Source organism: Benincasa hispida, chromosome 4 (genome assembly GCF_027475165.1).
Source record: "Benincasa hispida cultivar pf3 chromosome 4, pf3_genome.v1.1, whole genome shotgun sequence".
Lineage (NCBI taxonomy): Eukaryota > Viridiplantae > Streptophyta > Magnoliopsida > Cucurbitales > Cucurbitaceae > Benincasa > Benincasa hispida.
In genome coordinates, this window is record NC_143481.1 from 23,814,421 (window position 1) to 23,835,358 (window position 20,938).

At 34.6% G+C, this 20,938-nt stretch overlaps 2 protein-coding genes and 1 pseudogene across 3 annotated transcripts; all 3 read left to right on the forward strand.

Moving 5' to 3' along the window:
• The first annotated feature begins 407 nt into the window (after positions 1–407).
• On the forward strand, positions 408–12,878 carry LOC120076906 (Cysteine proteinases superfamily protein). Of its 2 annotated transcripts, XM_039030868.2 has the most exons (16): positions 408–811; positions 1,723–2,021; positions 2,114–2,204; positions 3,315–3,364; positions 3,971–4,168; positions 4,250–4,325; positions 4,553–4,661; positions 5,312–5,368; positions 5,682–5,813; positions 6,042–6,242; positions 6,343–6,398; positions 6,470–6,563; positions 9,259–9,349; positions 9,821–9,940; positions 10,893–11,312; positions 11,967–12,878. In XM_039030868.2, the coding sequence occupies exons 1-16, from the start codon at positions 661–663 to the stop codon at positions 12,600–12,602; spliced, it is 2,781 nt and encodes a 926-aa protein (XP_038886796.1). In that variant the 5' UTR covers positions 408–660; the 3' UTR covers positions 12,603–12,878. The 2 variants fall into 2 exon arrangements, with proteins under 2 accessions (XP_038886796.1, XP_090168693.1); XM_090312567.1 differs by lacking the exon at positions 5,682–5,813.
• Positions 7,150–7,225, forward strand: LOC120076937 (U2 spliceosomal RNA; annotated as a pseudogene).
• A 2,303-nt stretch (positions 12,879–15,181) lies between the features above and the next one.
• On the forward strand, positions 15,182–20,480 carry LOC120076908 (O-fucosyltransferase 31-like). The gene is made up of 10 exons (XM_039030870.2): positions 15,182–15,514; positions 15,925–15,987; positions 16,883–16,964; positions 17,119–17,189; positions 17,343–17,431; positions 17,577–17,780; positions 18,239–18,503; positions 18,910–19,137; positions 19,286–19,483; positions 20,131–20,480. The coding sequence occupies exons 1-10, from the start codon at positions 15,380–15,382 to the stop codon at positions 20,341–20,343; spliced, it is 1,548 nt and encodes a 515-aa protein (XP_038886798.1). The 5' UTR covers positions 15,182–15,379; the 3' UTR covers positions 20,344–20,480.
• The last annotated feature ends 458 nt before the right edge of the window (positions 20,481–20,938 follow it).

Consider the following 20,938-nt stretch of genomic DNA (forward strand, 5'->3'; position numbering starts at 1 on the left):
AAAGATGAGATGAAGTGTTATTGTTAGGTTAACATAATTTGCAACTTTTTAAAATTTAAATTAATCATTTTTTAGGAAAAATTTAAATCAATTATGACGTGGGTTTGGAATTTAGGTAACATAAAAAAAAAAATCAATACTAAGGCAATAGACTTGGACTTAGGTTGATGGTAATGACCTTACTTTTTTATACTTATTTTTTTAGAAAAAATAATTTTAGAAAAACATTTTATATATATATCGGTCGGTCGATTGATTTTCTAAAATTTTTATATGAAAATAAAAAACAGATCAATCAAGTTCTAGTCTCAACCGACGGATCTTAATTCGGTATTTCGATCCGTTTGATCGATTTTCGGTACCTTTATACTCTTAGAGTATTTAAACCTAAGGAGTAAGTAAGTTGTAATAAACTTTCTCAAAGCAGAAGTGCATTTAAATTAAATCAACAAACAAAGGCGTGAACGAGCATCCAGCTGATTCATGTCATTGGTTCAACCCAAGTGGGCCAAAAAAGCTTTGTCACAAATCTGCGTTTAGTTAAACCTTGCCTTCCCCTGTTCATCGGAGGTTGCGCTCTGATTTACGAATGTCAACACACTGAGCTCCCTTTTGACTCGTTTTCAACTCACCGATCTTCCCTTCCTCCCTCTCTTCGTCATGAAGAACGCCTCCGTCAGAAGTCTCGAAGTCTTCGATTTCACCGAAGAAGATGAGCTTCCTGAATTGATCTCCGAGAAGCGCCTCAGCAAATTCAAAAACCCTAATGTCGAATCTAACGCTGTTTTGAAGTATGAATTTCTCGAATGTGGTAGGTCTTCCTCAACTTGAAATTACTTCATTTTTGCTATGTTATTTATACGCGTAAGTACCAGATAGTTGGATATGAGTCCTTAATTTTGATTGGAAACAGAGTATCGGTTCTTTGGTATAGATGATTTAGGGGGTTTTTTTCTGGAGTTATGCGAAGTGAAATTTGATCGCTATATTCGTTCCGTTTGTTTTTTGCCCTAGGTAGATCATGGAGTAGTCCGTAGAATGTTAATCGGTTCTTTGTTGTCGATTTTCGGCCAACTACAGACGAATTTGAAACCTATTGAATGGTAGTCCAGTGAATTGTACTACAATTTCTGGCCACATGTTAACTGTTTGTGGTGTTTCACTACATGGAATTATCGCTAATTGCTCGCTTACTTCCAATGGGGAATTAAAGTGCATTTTCCCCCCACTCTGCGGCTAACTTGTACGCTGTCAAAAGGGGTAGATGAGTTTGATCCCTTTGGAGATTCACGTCTGAGAAAAGGATTTCTGGAATGATATTTTCTCATCTTTCATCTAAAAAGAAAAAAACTTATGGAACGGCAAATGTCTTTACACTCTGGTATCATTAATTAGTGAAGATTGCTATTATAATTAGTTTCCGGACATGTTTGAATATTTTCTGTATCTGAAAACAAATATAAACTATCGTGATGTTTATCCATGCTGTTGTGCTATTCATTTCTCACTCTATGGGTTGTCGTTCTCTAAGTTATCATTTCAGAATTGCTTTCTTTTTGTGCCATTTCTTTAATGAATATCCGTTCAACAATGGTACTGCAGAACAGCAATCCCTTTTTTTCTTTTTTGGCTAACTTCAAAATTAGTTCCTTTGTTGATGGTCATCCATTTTATAAATTTATGAAGATAAACTAACCGTGACCAATGGATTTGTTATTGAAGGGAAGGAGATTGAAAATCCACACATGGATGTTGATTTGGAGGAATGCAATCATGGTTGTGCTAATGGTATTTCACTTAATCTTTCGGGCACAACTAAAGAGCAGCAAATCATGGAAGAAGAGAAATATCAATTGGATCCCAATACAGAAACAGAAGTGAAATGCCATTCACAAGATATGCTAATGCAAGTAGATAATCATGTGACACAAAGCCTTTGCTCTGAACTTGGAAAAATTGGATCTAGCTCTCAAAGTCCTACACTGGGTTTAAATTGCACTCTTCCTGAGTTTACTGCTGAAGTACTTTACTTTCTGCATTCTGAACACTATTTTCTTTTTAGATATGTAGGAGTGTCAGTTATGTTCAATTAACACTTTTTTACAATTTACAGAGGGAGCAAGTTGATGCACTTTCAAATCCTAATGGAAGCATGAAAGGGAGTTCTCCAATGAGCCCTCCTTCAGAAACTGTAGAGGATGGTGGTATGTTCTATTTGTTTTGTTTATTTCAACATTGTTTTGGTTGTTGTTTCCCAGAAAGGGAGTAAAATGCATCAATAAGAAAGATTTTGAAAGGGGACTGATGTTAAGAAAGAAAAGAAAAGAAAAGAAAAGAAAAGGAAGAAGAAGGAAAAGAAAAAACTCTTCAATCAACTGATTTGAACAGTAAGGGCACATTTCTAATGGCTTTGTTAGTAGACACCAAGGTTGATACCTTGCCACTCTCCTTCCTCCTATTACAAGAAGTTGTAAATATTATTATTATTATTATTTTTCCTGTTCAAATCTTTCAACGGATGGCCATTGCCCCATTCAACCAGAAAAAGGAATTTGAAAAAACCTAAATTTCCCCCTTCAATTTGAAAAATTAGACAACAGATCTTCCATCGACTTGGTATACGGCCTGCAGCAAACAGAAGTTTCCAAGAACTTACATCACATATAACGTGCAAGAGTTGCCCTGAATAAAACCTGTCCTCAAGCCCGAGTAACAGTTATTTTGGAATGTACTTGTTGTGTTCGAAACAGTGTTAGTAAGGAATTAATTGGGATTTCCAGATATATTACTCAAAAGAATCGACACAATATGCCTAATTGATAAGAATTGAGAAAATTCTATCTCCATTGTTACAAGCATACAATTCATGGGGAGATAAAGAAATAGATCGAACCGATTGTCCGTGAGTCACCCTTTTCCAGTCCAAGGATGATGAGAAGTTACATATATTAGAGATCTTTTATATTTAAATATAAACAAACCAAATCCTATTTCTTAATTCTAAATCGTTTTAGATCCGTTTGAAATAGGATTTTTGGGATAAGGAACAAACAAACCTTGGATAAATCCAAGTGACTCCTTAAATCCAAATGATCTTTTTGTAGGCGTTTGCCCCTGATTCTATCGGGGGATCGATTGATTATAGAAACATGAGTTTAATTAGTCAATTTATTAGTGAACAAGGAAAAATATTTTCTAGACGAGTAAATAGATTGACCTTAAAACAACAATGCTTAATTACTATTGTCATGAAACAAGCTCGTATTCTATCTTTGTTACCTTTTCTGACTATAATTTTTTTGGACAATTTTCAGTTTTGTTGAACGGGAAGTCTTCAGATAATTGCTCATCTGACAATGAAAAGGTAAGTTTCTTCCTTGTGACTATTTAAACTGACAGAGAAAAATTTCACGCACTTATGTCTTAAATTTTTCCTGAAACTTATTTCTTATTTTTCATTATTTTTTACTGGGAATCCAGGACTTTTGAAGTCTAACTACTTCTATGAGAAGTGTAGGTTGTCCGGATGTTCACGTTGTTCGTATTATTACGGATTCTTCATTGTCAGTCCATGCCAAGTTTTTTTTTTTTTTTTTTTTTTTTTTTTTTTTTTTTTTTTTTTTTAAATATTGAAGGAGACTATAGTTTCCTCTTATTCTCAAAGAGCGTTTGAAGGGAAAAGCACTGGTTAGGTTAGGTTAGGAAGAAAGAAATGAAATAGTAAAACATGATGCATCTTCTTTGATATTGGAAATTTCTATCAAGTTATGTTTGTAATTTTAATTCTGAGACGTCTAATTTCACATTGTTTTGTGGGTAATAGAATTGTTTACAACTTAGGATGATTTTTTTGTTTTTTTTCAAGATTATTATTATTATATCAATTCCATAGGCAGATAGTAGTCATCAAATTTTATTGTCCAGAATATATGCATTTGGGTACTGAAGCTTTCCTCCGTTCAATGCATAGGATGATCTTAATGAGGAGGTTGTCCTTTATCCTGATTATATTGTTTGCGGAGATTTTTACTATGCCAGTCCCTCGTTAACCTTTTCACATAATGGAATCAAAATTAATGGTTTTGCTGATTATGGAAGCAATGAGTTCCTGAACCTTGAATGGAGAGTTGATGATCTCATTCATATTGAGTGCCAGTGCTTTCAAAGGGTGAGTGGTTATGTCTTTAGAAACTAAATTTCATGATATTTGAGTTCTTTTGTGATTTTCCAGTTTTCTTTTGGCATACAGGTTGAATATGTGATGATCAAGCTCCATGTTATATCGAAGGATGCTGGTGAATGCGATAATGTGTGTGACACTTCTGGTCAGTGAACTTCTGCAACATTGAGTTTTTGGAATTAGATTTCAGTTGCATAAAATTGATAGTATTTCAACGTAAATCTTTGGTAACTATGGGCTAACATTTATATTCTTCTAGACATCCTCATTGGTTTCTTTCCTGTGTCATTTCATCAGTGTTCTCAATAATGTGATAAAAATCTTTCTTGTCGTTAGTTTGACAAATATGTACTGCCTATGAACTTGATTCAGGCATTAAGGAAGTGAAGATTGCTCTTGTTGATTCTTATTGGTCTGAGAAACAACAAAAAATCAGATCTTTGGATTCCAGATACATGGCTATTTGGAATATTTCTCTCGAGTAAGTAATCCGTTTTCCGTGTCATTATATTGTTGTTCATATGTAGTTTTTTAAAAATAGAAGTTATAAATTTGGCATTACATAAAGACTGTTTTTAAAGCTCAAGGCGCAAGGTGCAGAAAAAAGTGTGGGTTTTGAGGTGCTTACATTAAGAAGAGAAAGCATAGTGGAAATGGAAATATGGAAAAAAAGGATCCCTAAACACAAGAAATTTTGCATTTAAGCTTTTAGTAATTTTGATTTCTTTAGTTAATAAAGAAGGAAAAACCTTAATTATTATAATTTTTAAAAATAATGAAAAAGTCCCAAGGTCCAGGGCTTTGAGTCTTGGGGCTTCACAAAAGCCCTTATTTTGTTAGGCTTGCCTTGAAAAGGTGAGGTACTAGACCTGAGTCTTGAGCCTAGGTGCACGCCTGAGAGGGCTTTTTAAAACACTATGTAAAGACACCAATTTATGTGGCATATTCTAAAGAAGTATTATGGTTTACATTCTTCATTTCATGGTTGAGACAGCTCTCTGTAGAATAAGTCACTCAGATAACATGCATGCACTGGTTGCATTCACCTATGAACTTTGTTGTGATTCCCTTTGGCATATATTGGTCTTTCTTGTTCATTGATTTATTGTTTACCTCTATTATGTCTTGTAGTGTGGGAATAGGAACAGACGATGATGATTTAGATGGGCAGAGACATTATTTTCCCAAGTGAGTGGAATTTTTTACTTTTTTCTTTTTAAAGGTAGTCTTCATGTTTTAAACCATTTGGTTAGTTTATTTGTAATTTTCTTCGTATATACTTCTTAAACTACATTTGTTAATTTTGAGTAAAAGATTCATATTTACTATGCTATGAGATTTGAAATGTCATGCATGCGGATCAACCTTGTTTCACCTTCTATTTGTAATTGTAAAGTATGCTCTCTTTATTAGATGATCGATACATGAACTTCAGTATATTATCTGGCGGTGGCCACCTTTTTTTTCCCTCCCCTTCCAATTTATATGAGTCTGTTTGCAGCTTTGATGAGCCTTTTGAAGAAGTTGTCTATCCCAAAGGAGATCCAGATGCCGTTTCCATTAGTAAGAGGGATGTTGACTTGCTACAACCAGAGACATTTGTCAATGACACAATCATTGACTTTTACATCCAGTGAGTCAAATTATATAGCGATTGGTTGTAATCATGATTGAATACTGTTACTATCAGAGGTGTTCCCCCTGTATATTCTCCTATTGGGATTTTCAGCTTCTCATTTAAAGTTGTGGTCCATAATTCTCAAATTTCACCATTACTTTGCATGGCTGACTGGTCTTCATATTAACAAACTTTTATTGCAAATATTGGATCACACCCTTTCTAAATGGAATTGATTGGCAGGTATTTGAAGAGCCAGATAGATCCCAAGGAGAAGCATAGATTTCACTTCTTCAATAGTTTTTTCTTTAGGAAGCTGGCAGACCTTGACAAAGATCCGTCTAGTGCATCGGATGGCAGAGCTGCCTTTCTACGTGTTCGGAAATGGACACGGAAAGTGGATTTATTTGACAAGGACTATATCTTCATCCCTATAAACTTTAAGTAAGGTTTTTCTCTTCTGGAAAGATTTTTGCCTTGTGTCATAAGCTAAACATCACTTGAAGTGGGTATCTTTTTCAACTTTACATGTTTATCATAACAGCCTTCACTGGAGCTTAATGGTCATATGCCATCCTGGTGAAGTGGCTAGATGTAGCGGTAAGTTCTTCATTCTTTGGGATTGGGCTAATATGTGTCTCCCTTCAGTAATAACTTCTGTCTTGTTTCAGATGAAAACCTGATGAAGTCCATGAAAGTACCGTGTATATTGCATATGGATTCTATTAAAGGAAGTCACGGAGGTCTTAAAAATCTCATCCAAAGGTGTTCCTTTGTTTTTATAGTTTTTATGAAGTTCAGTTTATTAGTTTGAACAGTGCATCTAAGCTATCCGAAAAAAGGTGAATCTTTCTGTCATGGTTAGTTTGACATTGCATCTTACTTTTATTTACTAATACAGAATTAGTCTCTTCCTTACTGAGAAGTTTGATGCTAACTTCAGAAGTGTTTTCAGTACCTGCCTTCTTTTGCATATTGCAACCAACCTCTTTTCATCTTCTGCTAAGTAATTGTTTTCTTGCCTTTTGTTTTTAAGTTCTATTATTATCATTTTTAGGGGGGTTGTTAAATTTCATAGGTCTCTAAACTTTCAATTTTGTCTCTAATAGGTCCTAACAAATTCAAAATTTTAAAAAAATTAATGGATTTATTATATATGAAAATGTTTAATGAAACCCCAAACTTTAAATTTCATGTCTCGTAGATTTAGGAAGGTTAAAAAATTTGAAAGATTAGGAACTAAATTTGTATTTCAAAAGTTTAAGGACCAAATAGATACGGATCTTAAAGTTAAGGAACTAAAAAAATTTAATTTAACCATTCTTTTGTTTTAGTAATATAATTTTGTATCATACCTTTCTCGGCCTTTTGGCTAAGATCAAGTGTAGTAATATAATTTTGTATCTTTGCAATTTGTGTAACCTCTTTGTTAGGAAGTGGACGCCTTTTCCTAGGTTGTAAGAGTGTGTGTGTGTTGGGGGGGGGGGGAATTAGTATAATTTTGTATTGGGGGGCGATTTGTCATTACAAAAGGCATTAGGAGAGACTTTGCATTGCAGTGTTTTAATTTGTTTACGTATGTTTGATTTTTGTTCTCTCTTATTAGTTTAATAAAGCAAAAAATTTTATTGAAGAGGAAAAATTATAGTAGAACTTTGTCACCAAACCATCATGGGTTGGCCTAATGTTCAATAAGGGAACATCCCCTTGATGATGGACTAAGAGGTCATAGGTTCAATCCATGATGACCATTGACCACCTACCTAATGTTAATATCTTATGTATAAGTTGGCTTGAACACTCACGAATATTGGCCTGGGGTTGTCCTGTGAGATTAGTCGAGGTACGCGTAAGTTGGCCTGAACACTCACGAATATAAAAAAAAAAAAAAAAAAAAATGTCACCAAGTTTCTTCTCTCTGTAAAGCGAGGAGAACCTTGATCACCTTTTCCTCCATTGATCCTGGCCGGAATGTGGTGTTACTCTTTTGCAAGATTACAATTTAGCCTTTTTCAACCAAAAGCTTGACTCTAGAGCATCTTCTTCGTGGTCATCCATTCAAATGAAAAGGAAAAATCCTATGAAGCAGTGTTAGTAATGAAATTGTATTGGAGTGTGGATGAAAAGAAACTGAGTATTTAATATTTATTTATTATTATTATTATTATTATCTTTTTATAGAAAAGTGAAATATATAGATCAAAGAGGCATATACAAGAGAAGGGGAATGTGATATCCCCAAGAAGCCATAGGGTGGCAAGACGGCCTCTCATTTGGCAAGGATGTGAATCAAAAACATAATTAAAAAATGTTGACAGAACACAAAGATGACACGTGGAGGGAAATAAGGTTCCATAAACTAGCAGTAATAGACTCTGGCCCCTATAAAATTCTGTGATTCCTTTCTGTCCAGACATGCCACAGTTTTGCCACAGTATTGAGCAAACTGCATTAGTCCAAAGAATTTTAGAAGGGCCCTTAAAATTGGTACCAATGAGAAGCTGGTTGATTAAAGGCTTAGGAAAGCACCAGCTCAACCCAAAGACAGAGAATAAATTAATCTAACAATCATAAGCTATAGAGAAGCGAACAAAAATGTAGTATGGCTTTCCGAGTCTGATTTGCAAAGAACTCACCGAGCAGAGGAGATAGAAGAAATCTGAAAGTCTCCTTTGAAGCATATCATTTGTGTTAAGCTTGCCTTGGATTAGGGATTAGGATCCGTAGGAATTTAACTTTTTTGGGGAGTTTGGCTTCCCATAATACTGTATTCTCAGATCAAGGTTGAAGTTCATGATTCTTAGAAAGAGCAATAGTGGCTGAGCTGAGTGAAAAAAAACCCATTTTTGGATCGTGACTGAGTCTCAGGCTGTGCAAGGCTTGAAGCATCAATGCCCATTTGTTTACTTCCTTATCAGGGAGATTCCATCTCAACAAGATGTCCCAAGTGGCAAACTTCTCTTTCCAAAATTAATTTATGAAGTAGCCTTTGGAATTTGGAATTAGCGTAGAGTCTCGAAGATCTGATTTCATTTTTTTATCAAGAATACACCATTGAGTTGGGCTTCAAGTTTGAATCGAGGCAATAGCTGTAACTTTCATGCTTTGTTCAATGTGTTAATCTTGCGATGGAGAGCCCATGACAAAGGATCTAACATTTTTAGGGATATTCCATCCAAAGCAAGCACAATAAACCTATTCGTTGACATCTTATCCTTGTACTCACTCCTGCTTTTTCACTTTTTCAGATGAATGTAGCTTGCTATCTCATAGAAAAGATTTTGTAGTAATTTGCTGATTCTGTCTTTCGCCCTTTCTACTTTTAGCATTTTGTTTTTGTAATGGATTATAAAATGAGCCGCCTCCAATTATTCCTTCCAATTTCTCAGCATTTATAGTTTTAATTTTAATTTTTTTTTGCAAGTTCCTTAATCACTGGGACTCGGTGATGATATGGCAGTTATTTGCTGGAAGAATGGAAAGAGAGAAACAAGGAGACACCTGAAGATATTTCTACAAAATTTAAGAACCTTCGGTTTCTCACACTCGAGGTACTTTCTGGCTGTTAACTTCATTGTATTGATATTCAAAGCAGCCCACAAAAAAGGAGTTCACTCACTAACTACAGAAAATTCAATCTAAAAAAAAAAAACCAAGCTCATAATTACAAAAAGGTTGGATAACAAATGCTCATGAAAACAAAACTAAACTAGCAACCTCTGAAACCTCCTCCGAGATTTCTCAGCTTCCATAAAAATTTTACTATTTCTCTCAAATTCAAATTTCCCGTAACCACAGCAAAAAAACTAGCCTGCCACAGAACTCTGTCCCTATCTCGAAATGAGGGATTAAGCTCCAATCATAGTGCCACTAATCCTGCTTTGAGCCCACTGTAACTCAAATGAACTGGTTCCTTTATTGCTAACTCATGATGTTTAATATTGTTGTCTTACGTTCATTCTCTCTTTACCTTTCCTTTTTTTGGGGGGACTGTCTTACATGTCCTGCATGTTTCATGTCAGCTTCCGCAACAGGAAAATTCATTTGATTGCGGATTATTTTTGCTCCATTATCTAGAACTTTTTCTGGCAGAAGCTCCTCTTGATTTCAGCCCGTTCAAGATCTCCAAGCTTTCAAAATTCGTAAGTTTCTGCTTTGCACCCTTTGTTTTTGTTGGAGAATGTCAACTTTTGTAATTGTTAAGTATAACTAATTTTCTTGTGAACCACTTCGGCCTAATAAATTGTTTTCCTTGCAAAATACGAATACTAGTAGCAAAATAACTTCCTCAATTTTTTTCGAAAGAGATTAGAACTTCATTATCAACTAAAGAGATCACAACCTAAAGGCCTAGGCATGAAAGGTCTATGAGTCTAAATTGGAGGGTCTAAAAGAAAAGGCCTCCTCTTAAATGGAGTGTTCTCAATCAATTTTGCGAGTTACAGAAAAGATGCATGGGATTAGGTTCATAATTTCTTATGGTTTATCTCTAATTTATAATGCTTAATTTTCTTCCTTTTATTTTCTTTATTGATGCTGTCCAAAAAATTCTTGTTCTCATGTTCATTTCATTTCTCATCGTTCAAGTCCCTTCCCAAGTTGGTTTGTGCATCAGCCTCGAAGCCTTGTTCCACATCTACTTTTCACCCTTCATCCTTCTAAAAGATCTTTTACTTTTCCTTGGGGAAGAAAGGAGAGGGATCTTTTGTTTTGTTAATTGGACTAGCGGTGTGAAATGCGATGTGTGCCATCTCTGATCTCACTCTCATTGAAAGCATTAATGATTCTCAGATCACTCGACACGACATGTTCACAATTCACATGACTCGTACTAAGTAGGTCAATTGACATGTGTCGCAGTTTGAGACTTGAAGATAAATTTGAACACTTATTACTGTTGTTCTTTTTTTTAAAAAAAAAGGATTGTCAGAAACATAAAATAGCTGGAGTATATTCTGCGTTTTGTATGTGTGAGTGTAGTCTAACAGAGTTTTTGAGTTCACAAAAATGAATTGTAATATAATTCCTTGAATTTGCTTTTATCTTTTAAACTAGGCATGACTAATTTGATTTATTTTTAACGAATCTCCCCAGCTTAATGTGGATTGGTTCCTACCTGCTGAGGCGTACCTCAAGCGAACTTCAATACAGAGATTAATTTTTGAAATCCTTGAAAACCGATCTCAAGAAATGTCCACAGCTGCTTGCAGTAATGAACTCTTGTCTAAATTTCCATCCAATAATGAGGATGAAACTGGTTTGGAGCTTCTTCCGGAAAGAGGAAGCCCAGCCGTGGCATGCAATCACAATTTGTCAAGCTCACAAGCTGTTGATGGGATCGAAATTACTCTATTATCTGAATCTTCGAGTAGACACAACCACTTTATTGATGGTTCTGGCTTGGTTGTCAGAGAATTATTCGAACCGGGTGCCTCTAATGGATCATTACTTGGACACTATCAATCTTTTGCTCAAACATCATCGTATTTTGATTCAAATGGTACTGTGCTGGAGGTATGTTTGCTTCTCTTATTATCTAAGAGAACTGGGAGCATTATTTTATGTCAGATAAGCAGGAGCTCGTTGATTTTGATATTTATCTTTGAGAACAATTAAGAAAGCAAATTGACACAATCTTTTCGTTTTTATATATATACATATATTTTTTTTTCATATGCTTGGCAATAATGTATGAGTCATGCTGATATCAACGTTAAGAATGTTGAGCCTTGCTGTTTTGCCCATAAGAAGTTGCGTTTTTTTCCTAGTAATTGCAAGCTTGGAAGCAACAGTTTAGAAGTTTGTTTTGTGGTTTGATCCTTTCACTTTTGGTCTCAGAGGACTTCTTCCTTGTCTACTCAATGGTGTTGGCTTTGTCTTTAGAGTTTATATGTTCTCTAGGGTGTTTTTTTTTTTTTTTCTTTTTTTCCAAAAAAAAATTAATTGGTTAGGTTTTAAGTGTTTGCTTTTCGATGTCTTCTCCGATACAAAAGTATTGTCTTCTTTTGTTTTTCTCAGTTTCAATTAAGTTAGACAATATTTCCTTGTCATCTTCAAGCAATTCCTGTGCGTTAGTTCTAGACGATACCATTTCCAAAATTTCCAGTAGAGAACAATTGTAAGTATGATTGCCAGCTCTGATGCTATAAATTTTTTTCTTACTAATAGGAGGACGCAGATACAGAAACTGGAGACCGTTTCATGTACTTACCTCCAGAACAGGATGGTTTGCAGCCAATTGATGCAATGACATCTCAAGCTTGTCGGTTTCCGTGTTCATCAAGAGGCCTTGAATCTGACGCTGCTTTTGACTTATGCATGTCTATTCAACCAGAGCATGGCAGGGGTATTACCTCGTCCCCAGCAGATGATTTGGAAGATGTGGGAATCATTGAGCATTCCAATGTTGGGGAAGCAAGTCCTGCTAACAAAGAAGAAAGGAACAGAAAAAGGCCTCTATCGATCGAGAAGGAGAACCTGGAACCTGTAGCAGAATGCCCTACTTCTGCTGCTACCACGGTGCAAGATGTCGATGCCGTTATCTTTTCTCAAGATACTAACGAAGAAAATAATGGTTCTGATGATCCCATATGTCAAGAGACTCTCCTTACATCGCCGCATCTGGACGAAGATATAACAACCAAAACAGACGTCGAGCATGATGATGCTCTGGTGGTTGCTTCGGTTACTAAGGTGGACTTAGACGAGCAACCCCCTGCAAAGAAACCAAGGCATTTGCCGCACCACGAAGAAGCGAGTCACAACGGTGTCAGAGAAGGTTTGTCAGATGATGCAGAGTTATAAGATGAAAAGGTTGGTTGGTGTGTTCTTTGCTTTTATATTTGTAAATGATAATGTCAGAAATAGTGTTTGGGTTGCCATGCTGTCAATAGTGTTATGGCTCCATATGAACTTATTCATATCGATAGAAAATTCATTTGGGTAAAGGTTGATGTACCCATGTTCATGTTAGTTATATCAAGGATTAGTTTTTTAATTCCTCTCCACCTCCAGCAACACGCTGTTTGCTTCCTCTATTTTTTGGAAAAAAATCAAAGCTTCTTGAAACTGTTTGCTCTACTGATGAAGTTCTTTACCAATGTCGAAGCATATTTGTCAGTGGCGATTCTAGTAAATAGCATTGATATTATTGCTATTGCTATTGCCCTAGGAAAGAAAACAATCTTATTCCATAAAAACAAGTATATATTTTCTTCCACTATGATCATAGTTTTATGCTAGTATTCTTGACCAAGAGATTAGAAAGGTTTATTATAAGTATTTTAGATAAATCACAAATGCATTGACCAAGAGATTAGAAAGGTTTATTATAAGTATTTTAGATAAATCACAAAGGCATTATAAACAATGAGCCTAGTAAGTTGATGTAACAGTACAAGATTGATAAAAGTGAAGAATTTTTTCACTCGGTATAATTTAGTTGGGACAATTTGTCATTTTTTATTATTTGTTTCTTCTCAATTTTTATTCTAAAAACAAAACAAAATTTCTGTTCTTTTTTTTTTTTAAAATTTTTTTGTTTGACTTGATTTTTAAAAAAATATTAGTAGAAATTGGATATCAAAACATACAAAATTACGAGGATTTAATGTTTATAAAGTTTAATTTTAAAAAATTTAAAAAAAATGAGATGATTATCAAACATGACTTCAATGCACGAAGACTAATTTGGTATATACTATAACTTAAAGATCAAGGGCTTGTTTCATAAATATTTGGATTTTAAAAATTATGCATATACTAGTTTTTCTGCTTTGTTATCCGCTTCCATGCTCGTCTTTCGTTTTTATTTTTTTGAAATTTAGGTTTGTTTTCTCAACGGCTTTCGCATTTCTTAACGAAATATTTTAATTCTTAATCGAAATCCACAAAACCAAAATTTTAAAGCCTAATCTTTTGATTTCAAAAACATTGAAAAACAAGATTTTAAAACTATGACAGCGTTGTGAAGAATATGTGAAAAAACAAGTAAAATTTTAAAGAGATAATTATTTTAGATGACAAAACTACCAGATACATCTTCAAATATAACAAACCATCTCTATCTATCGGTGATAGACATTGACATTTGCCATATTTGTAAATAATTTGGCTCATTTTACTATATTTGAAAACAACCCATTTTAAAAATTTAAATAGTAATAATATTTTTTAGATTTTAAAACTCCGCTTATTTATTAAAACATCGTTAAAAAATGATGACATGACATTCAAATTTGATTAAGTTACAAGTTTAACCCAAGTTTGTTGTCTATTTATTATTTAAACTTTCGACTTTATATTTAATAGATTCTTGAATTTTTAATTCGGTATCTAACATGTTACTAACAAATTTAAAACATTTTAGCTCAACTTTTGTGTTTAACAAAAAAATGATTTTTTTTTTAAAAAAAATACTAATATCAAGAGCTAAATTTGTAATTTTGAAAGTTCATTAACAAAGTTAAAAAACGAAACTCCATTTCGTGATCATTTGATTTTTGGTTTTTTTGTTTTAGAAATTAAGCCTATAAACATCACTTCCATCTATTGGTCTATACATTTTGTTGTCTACATTTTAGAAGTGTTCTCAAAATTAAAGTAAAATTAAGTTTTTTTTTTTTTTTAATTGACTAAGAATTCAAATGTTTACGTAGGAAATATGAAAACTATGAGTGAGAATTTGTGAGAAAACGAACACAATTTTTAAAAATAAAAAACCAAATCAATACTTGAATGAGACCTAATCTTTTTTTAGTTGAATTTTTACTAAGTATTCAAATGTTTAACACTAGTTAAGAAATAAGGAGAAATCAAATGCATTTTGAAAAAAAAAAATGGCTAGACCTAGATCATTACTTTAATAAAGTCACCGTGTTTTTCTAATTAAACCACCTTTTTGGTCTATGTACCTTGGAGTTTCTTCAATCTCAGTCCACATACGTTTAAATGTTAAATTTTAATTTTATACTTTCAATAAATCTTAGATTTAGTCAGTCAAATTTATTTTTTTTGGAAATTGGTTAAGTAATCTTAGATTTGTTTTTTTTTTTTTTTTTTTTTTAAATGAGGTTTTTTTTCTTCAATCACAGAATGACCTCTCTCACTTTCTCGCTCAATCTCTTTCTTCTCTCACATCGCCTTCCTCCTTCACATATCTCTCTCCGCTCTCTTGTTCTCTTGCACTCTTGTACTCTCTGTGTAGTTTCACGCTCGTTTCTCTCGCTCTCTTAGTTGCACTGGTGTTGTTTATGTAGAATCACCATGCTGGAGAAGTTGTGGTTGTGTCAGAGAAAAAGAAGAAAAACACAAGGATAAGAAAAAAAAACTAGAAAATAAGAAAAAAAAATATATAAAAAAGGAAAAAGTAAATCCATAACTTCAGAAAGTCAATTTAACTTTGTATTTAAAAAGTGGAATATTTTTCATTTCGAGGCTCAAAATTGGTTAGCGGTGTCAATTTTTCAGCATTAGAAAACGGAAAAAACTGTTTTGGGCTCTCCTCTCAGTCCTAACTACGAGTCATCTTCACCGTCAAAATCCAGTGTCCAATCCAAGCTGTGATCTCCAAAAAACCAACAATGGAGCTTCACTACTACAGTCATCGGAACCAATCCCACAGAGCAGCTCTTGCTGCTGTTTTTCTTCTTCTCTTTCCTCTTTTTTTCCCCAATCTCTTCCAACCCTTGGGTCGCGCTTCGCCTTCCTTGTTCTCTGTAAGTTCTTCATCCACTCCTATCCTTTTCCCTACGTTTCCTCAACGATTCGTCTTTGAACTGCAATTTATAATGAGATCCGTTGCTTGCTTGCCCTAATTGTACCTGGGATTTTCTATGATTTCCGAGTTTAGCAAAATATGTTCATATTGATTTGTTTTGATTGCAGAGTTAAAATGAAGTAAAAGAACCTTTGATTTCTAATCCTCTTTCTTTCTAGGCATTCTCTTCATTTTTTTTGGTTGGAAAAGCAGTTTCTACGAACTTTTCTTTTGCTTTCCTTTTCTTCTTTATTTTTTCAAAATCTCCCTCTTTTCCCCCCCTTCTTACGTATCCGATAACCATAGAGGCAGAGATAGTTTTGCAGACGGTTATTTTATATAAATATTTGATGTTCTTAGATATAACAGGAGTGGATTTCTCCAAGACCAAGGCACCCGATTTTGCTAGAAAGTGCTTTGCATCATATCACGGTTAGCAATCCTTTATTTGCTTGTTTCTTTTAAGTTTTTAACCATCTCCAATTTTTTTTAATTAAAATATTTAGGCTCGTTTGATTATCATTTAGAGGGTGTATGGGACCGAGAGTGGAGTTTTGAAGTCGTGGAACTCATAGTGTAAGTAGTTAATAAAGCAAAATTGACGTTTTTAAGTTGTGGGATTCAAAAACTCCTTGGACCAAATAAGAAGTGGAGTTCACAATTCCACTTCTCCAACTCCAACTCTTTGGGCCAAACACCTCGTTTTATTTCTAAAAAGTAAGCTTATAAAAACTACTTATACCTATGAGTTCCTCTATTTTGATATCTACTTTTTAGGGGTGTTTTTCAAAATTCAAGCCAAGTTTTAAAAACTAAATAAAGGTAGGTACCATTTGATAACAATTTTGTTTTTAGTTTTTTGAATATTGAAATTTATGCTTGTTTACTTCAAATTTCTCTATTATGTTTTCATTTATCTTAAAGAAACATTTAAACTAATAGTCAAATTCTAAAAATACAAACAAGTTTTTTAAATCTATTCTTTTTAGTTTTCAAGACTTGGCTTAATTTTTGAAAACATGAAAAGAAAGTGGACAAGAAAACATAGAAATTTATGGCGGAAGTAGTATTTATAAGCTTAATTTTTTAAAACCAAATGGATATCAAATGGGACTATATTTTTCAAAATTTTGTTTTTGTTTTTTGAATTTAGTTACGCGCCAAATGTTTCCTTAGTAAAAAGATGAAAATCATGGCAAACAATGGTGAGGAAATAAGCACGATTTTAAAGACTAAATGGTTATTAAATGAGGCGGAGGCTAAATAGTTTAGTGAAGTTTTTTGTTTAGGGTGTTTCTTACAATGAGTTCCGTATATGGCATTTCAGACATTAGAAGACCAGAGAGAGATATGGTCTCCATTGCCAAATCAAGGATGGAAACCTTGTCTGAAGCCTACAAGAACGGAATGTGAGTACTACGATTTGAAGGCCAAATTTCGAGTTCTAGTATTCCTTATTCTAGCTTACCACATTGATATTTGAGCGGAATTTCTTCACAATTTTTTGCTTTTGCATTTTTTAGACGTGTCCTTCCTCATATACACGCATCTGATACCATGCAGTATCACCAACAAAACCTCAAGGTTACATTCAAGTGTTCTTAGATGGAGGATTGAATCAGCAAAGAATGGGGGTAGGTAAATGTTGTTCTTTATTGTTAATATCATCGCCATCTTTCAAACTATGGATGAAATGTAAAACCAATTCCAATTCAATGACATTTTATCCTTCAGGCTTCTTTAGCTACATAATAACTTAGCCTCCCTCCCCCCACCCCATGTGAAAGATCTGTGATGCAGTTGCTGTTGCCCGAATACTGAATGCAACATTGGTCATACCTCATCTTGAAGTTAATGCTGTTTGGAAGGATTCAAGGTACTAGGAATGAGTTAATTGTGGTGTCTCTTGACAATGTAATCCCTTTTTTTTTTTTTTTTTTTTTTGGTGGTGGTGGGGTGGGGAGGGGAGGTGGGGGTCGTCCAGGAAAGAGTTGCTAATATTTTTTTTTTTATCTGACCAGTTCATTTGGAGAAATTTTTGATGTCGATCACTTTATTGATGTCCTGCGTGATGATGTATTAATAGTCAAAGAACTGCCTACTGAATACTCCTGGAGCACAAGGGAATACTATGCTACTGGAATCCGCAATACTAGAATTAAAACAGCTCCCACCCATGCTTCTGCAAACTGGTACTTGGAAAATGTCTTGCCCGTACTGAAGAGGTAAGTCCTGCCCATAATTCAGGATATTTGATTTTCAGGAAATTCACATGTTGACTACTGTATTTTTATAATTTCACTACTCTCTAGAGGTGAGCATGATAGACCGAATCGAAATCGGTCGGTCGGTGTCGGTTTGGGAAAATTTCCTCCCCCCCAGAAGAAAAAAGATGTAAAGAATAAAACTGATTGAACCACCCTACTTTTACTCGACAGTTGAGATCAATTTGAATGGTCGGTTCGGTGGTGGTTTGATTGGAAAACTAACTCTCGTACATATTTTCTTCTTAGTCACAAATTTTGAACCCAACCCACTTATTTGCCAAAATCACGTTCTCGCATGTACCTGCCAAGATAATCCATTTTAACATGCGTATTTCACACATAATCTGCCTTCTGTCTTTAGTATCCTACATCGTGTAGCATTTATAAATGAGTTGGAATGCAATTGGTGGTAACAGCTATGGGATTGCTGCTGTTGCTCCATTCTCTCATCGTCTGTCTTTCAACGACTTGCCTACTGAGATTCAGCATCTGCGTTGTAAAGTCAATTTCAAGGCATTAGCTTTTGTTCGTGGCATCACTGAATTAGGAGATACCATTGTCAATCGCCTTCGTTACCCTTCAAAACGAAAGGAAATAGAAGGAGCTGAGAATCTGCTAGCAGATGAGACAAGAAAACTGGAACGTGGGAAATTTGTTGTATTGCATCTCCGATTCGATAAGGTCTGTACCTTCCCTGGTTTTTTTAAAACAATTATTAAACTTTATAAATTAACCTTCAATATCAGAAGTTTGAATTGATTCCATTGTTCACTTCAGCCCATTCATAGTGCTATCATCTCTTAGGAGTTTTTACGGTTCAAATTGTAATCTTGGATGATATGGAATAGTCCTAATGCAGGGAGAAAATACTGAAATTTCTGTAAGGCTTTATGTTCTGGATCCAGTCTAATGGCTACATTACAATTTGCAACGACCATTAATATGCTATATTCATGTAACAAGGACCAAGTTTATTTAATTAGATTAGCTTTAACTTTTGGCCTTTCTATCTAATAAAATGTCTTGCGGTTTACAGTTGTCTCAATTCCAGTAGTATTGTGATGATCTCTACAAATCATCCTTGCAGGATATGGCTGCTCATTCAGCTTGTGAGTTTGGTGGGGGCAAAGCTGAGAGACTGGCTCTTGCAAAGTATCGTCAAGTGATTTGGCAGGGAAGGGTTCCTAACTCACAGTTCACTGATGAAGAGTTGAGATATCAGGGTCGTTGCCCATTGACTCCTGAAGAGATAGGATTGCTGCTAGCTGCTTTGGGGTTTAGCAATAGTACACGCGTCTACCTTGCTATACACGAGGTCAATTTTTTTCTTTGCTAGGAATGTGGAAGTAATCTATCAACGGGAATCTAGGGGAGTTGATAATTGTATGGTAGAAAGCTTCTTTTAACGTCTTCTAAGTAGTCTGAGTTCTCTAAGGTTTCGGAAATGGTCGTGTCTATTTCAGGTTTATGGTGGGGAAGCAAGGATCTCAACTTTGCGCAAAGTATTCCCGCTGCTGGAAGATAAGAAGAGCCTTACCTCTCCCTTGGAACGTGCTGGTGTAGCAGGCAAAGCATCATTGTCAGCTGCTGTTGATTATTATGTGAGCATGTACAGCGACATCTTCATTTCTGCCTCGCCTGGAAACATGCACAATGCTCTGGTGAGCCAAACCTCTTTTTTTTTTTCCTTCTACAATAGAAAGTAGGAGGATTCGAACTATAAACCTTTTGGACACTCACGCATCTATTTGTTAGTTGAGTTGTGCAAACTTTGGTTCTCACTCTCGCTCTTGCTATGCTTTTTATTGAAAAATGTCCCCGCTTTTGTTTCGAAAAACTCATTTTTTTTAAAGTTGCAATATTACCCTTAAGTTCTCATAACATTTCAAGATTATCATTGGAATAGAAATCCATTAGAAAGTTGGATGGAAACAGGGACTTGGAATATTATGGCAATGACTTTCAATGGTATGACAATCCATATTTTCTTCTAGATCACCACCACATGATCCCAATTTTCATATGACGTTTAGGACTTCTATTTCAAGGCTAGTTTTGAAACATTTTTAAAAGGTCAAAGACAATATTGCAATTTTTGAAAAAATAAAGGTATTTTTTAAACAAATAGCAAAGTTCAAAGGCATTTTCTATAATTTAACCCAATACACCATTCAAACGTATATGCATGAGCTTGAAACCAATATAATAGCATCATAATCAATATAAAGTACATTGCCAAAACATGGTTACAAGTTCTATCTGTAGGTTCACACTGATAAAAGGAAGTGAATTCTTTTCATATAATCAGGTGGGACATCGGGCATACTTGAACATGAAAACTATAAAGCCAAACATGGTACTGTTAGGTCAGTTGTTCCTCAATAAGAGCATGGAATGGTCAGAATTCAGGAAGGTTGTTCTCACTGGACATAAAAATAGACAAGGACAGATCAGGTTAAGGAAAGAGAAGCAATCCATATACACTTATCCTGCTCCTGATTGCATGTGCGCTAACGTTTGACCAGATATGTAGATTTTTTTTACCGTGCTCCAAGTTTCGATTTCAAACGTTATACAGTTTATTTCATTGGGAAGTCGGTCGGTTTAAATCTATATACATTAAAGATTCCCAATAATGAAACATTTATCTTCATTGCATGCTTTGTTGTATCAATCGTTGCTCAAATTGATTTCTCAATCATCATTCTTGATTGCATGCTCTGAAAACATTCATATGATTGGTTGATGATGTATCAATCATTACTTGAATCGAATATAATCATAGTTTGAATTGTTCACTTGATTGGTTGTATTGTATCATTCATTATTCGTACTGACTCAACATTACTTAGAGAAATGAACATGCTCCTACTTCATTGTATCTTAATATGTAATGTTTCACAGTTTATCATTACTCAAATCTGCTTCATGTTATTATAACTTTGAGTTTGACTTCTTTCAAAGTTGTTCTTTAAATTGGAAAGATCATAATCGCCATGAGGTAAGAGGGTAATTAGGTTGTGTTGTCTTGTTTCATTGTTAGCCCAAGAAAAATGTAATGTTTTACTTTGACCCTTACATCCATGTGACCTTTACAGGTGTCACGTTATTCATCT

Excerpts from the sequence above, each read along its gene's own strand:
- LOC120076908 (XM_039030870.2), top strand. The coding sequence starts at position 15,380 with ATGGAGCTTCACTACTACAGTCATCGGAACCAATCCCACAGAGCAGCT. Across the intron at positions 19,138-19,285 it reads TCTACCTTGCTATACACGAG|GTTTATGGTGGGGAAGCAAG; the intron begins GTCAATTTTTTT and ends TGTCTATTTCAG. Across the intron at positions 19,484-20,130 it reads GAAACATGCACAATGCTCTG|GTGGGACATCGGGCATACTT; the intron begins GTGAGCCAAACC and ends TCATATAATCAG.
- LOC120076906 (XM_039030868.2), top strand. The coding sequence starts at position 661 with ATGAAGAACGCCTCCGTCAGAAGTCTCGAAGTCTTCGATTTCACCGAA. Across the intron at positions 6,243-6,342 it reads TTCATCCCTATAAACTTTAA|CCTTCACTGGAGCTTAATGG; the intron begins GTAAGGTTTTTC and ends TTATCATAACAG. Across the intron at positions 11,313-11,966 it reads CAAATGGTACTGTGCTGGAG|GAGGACGCAGATACAGAAAC; the intron begins GTATGTTTGCTT and ends TCTTACTAATAG.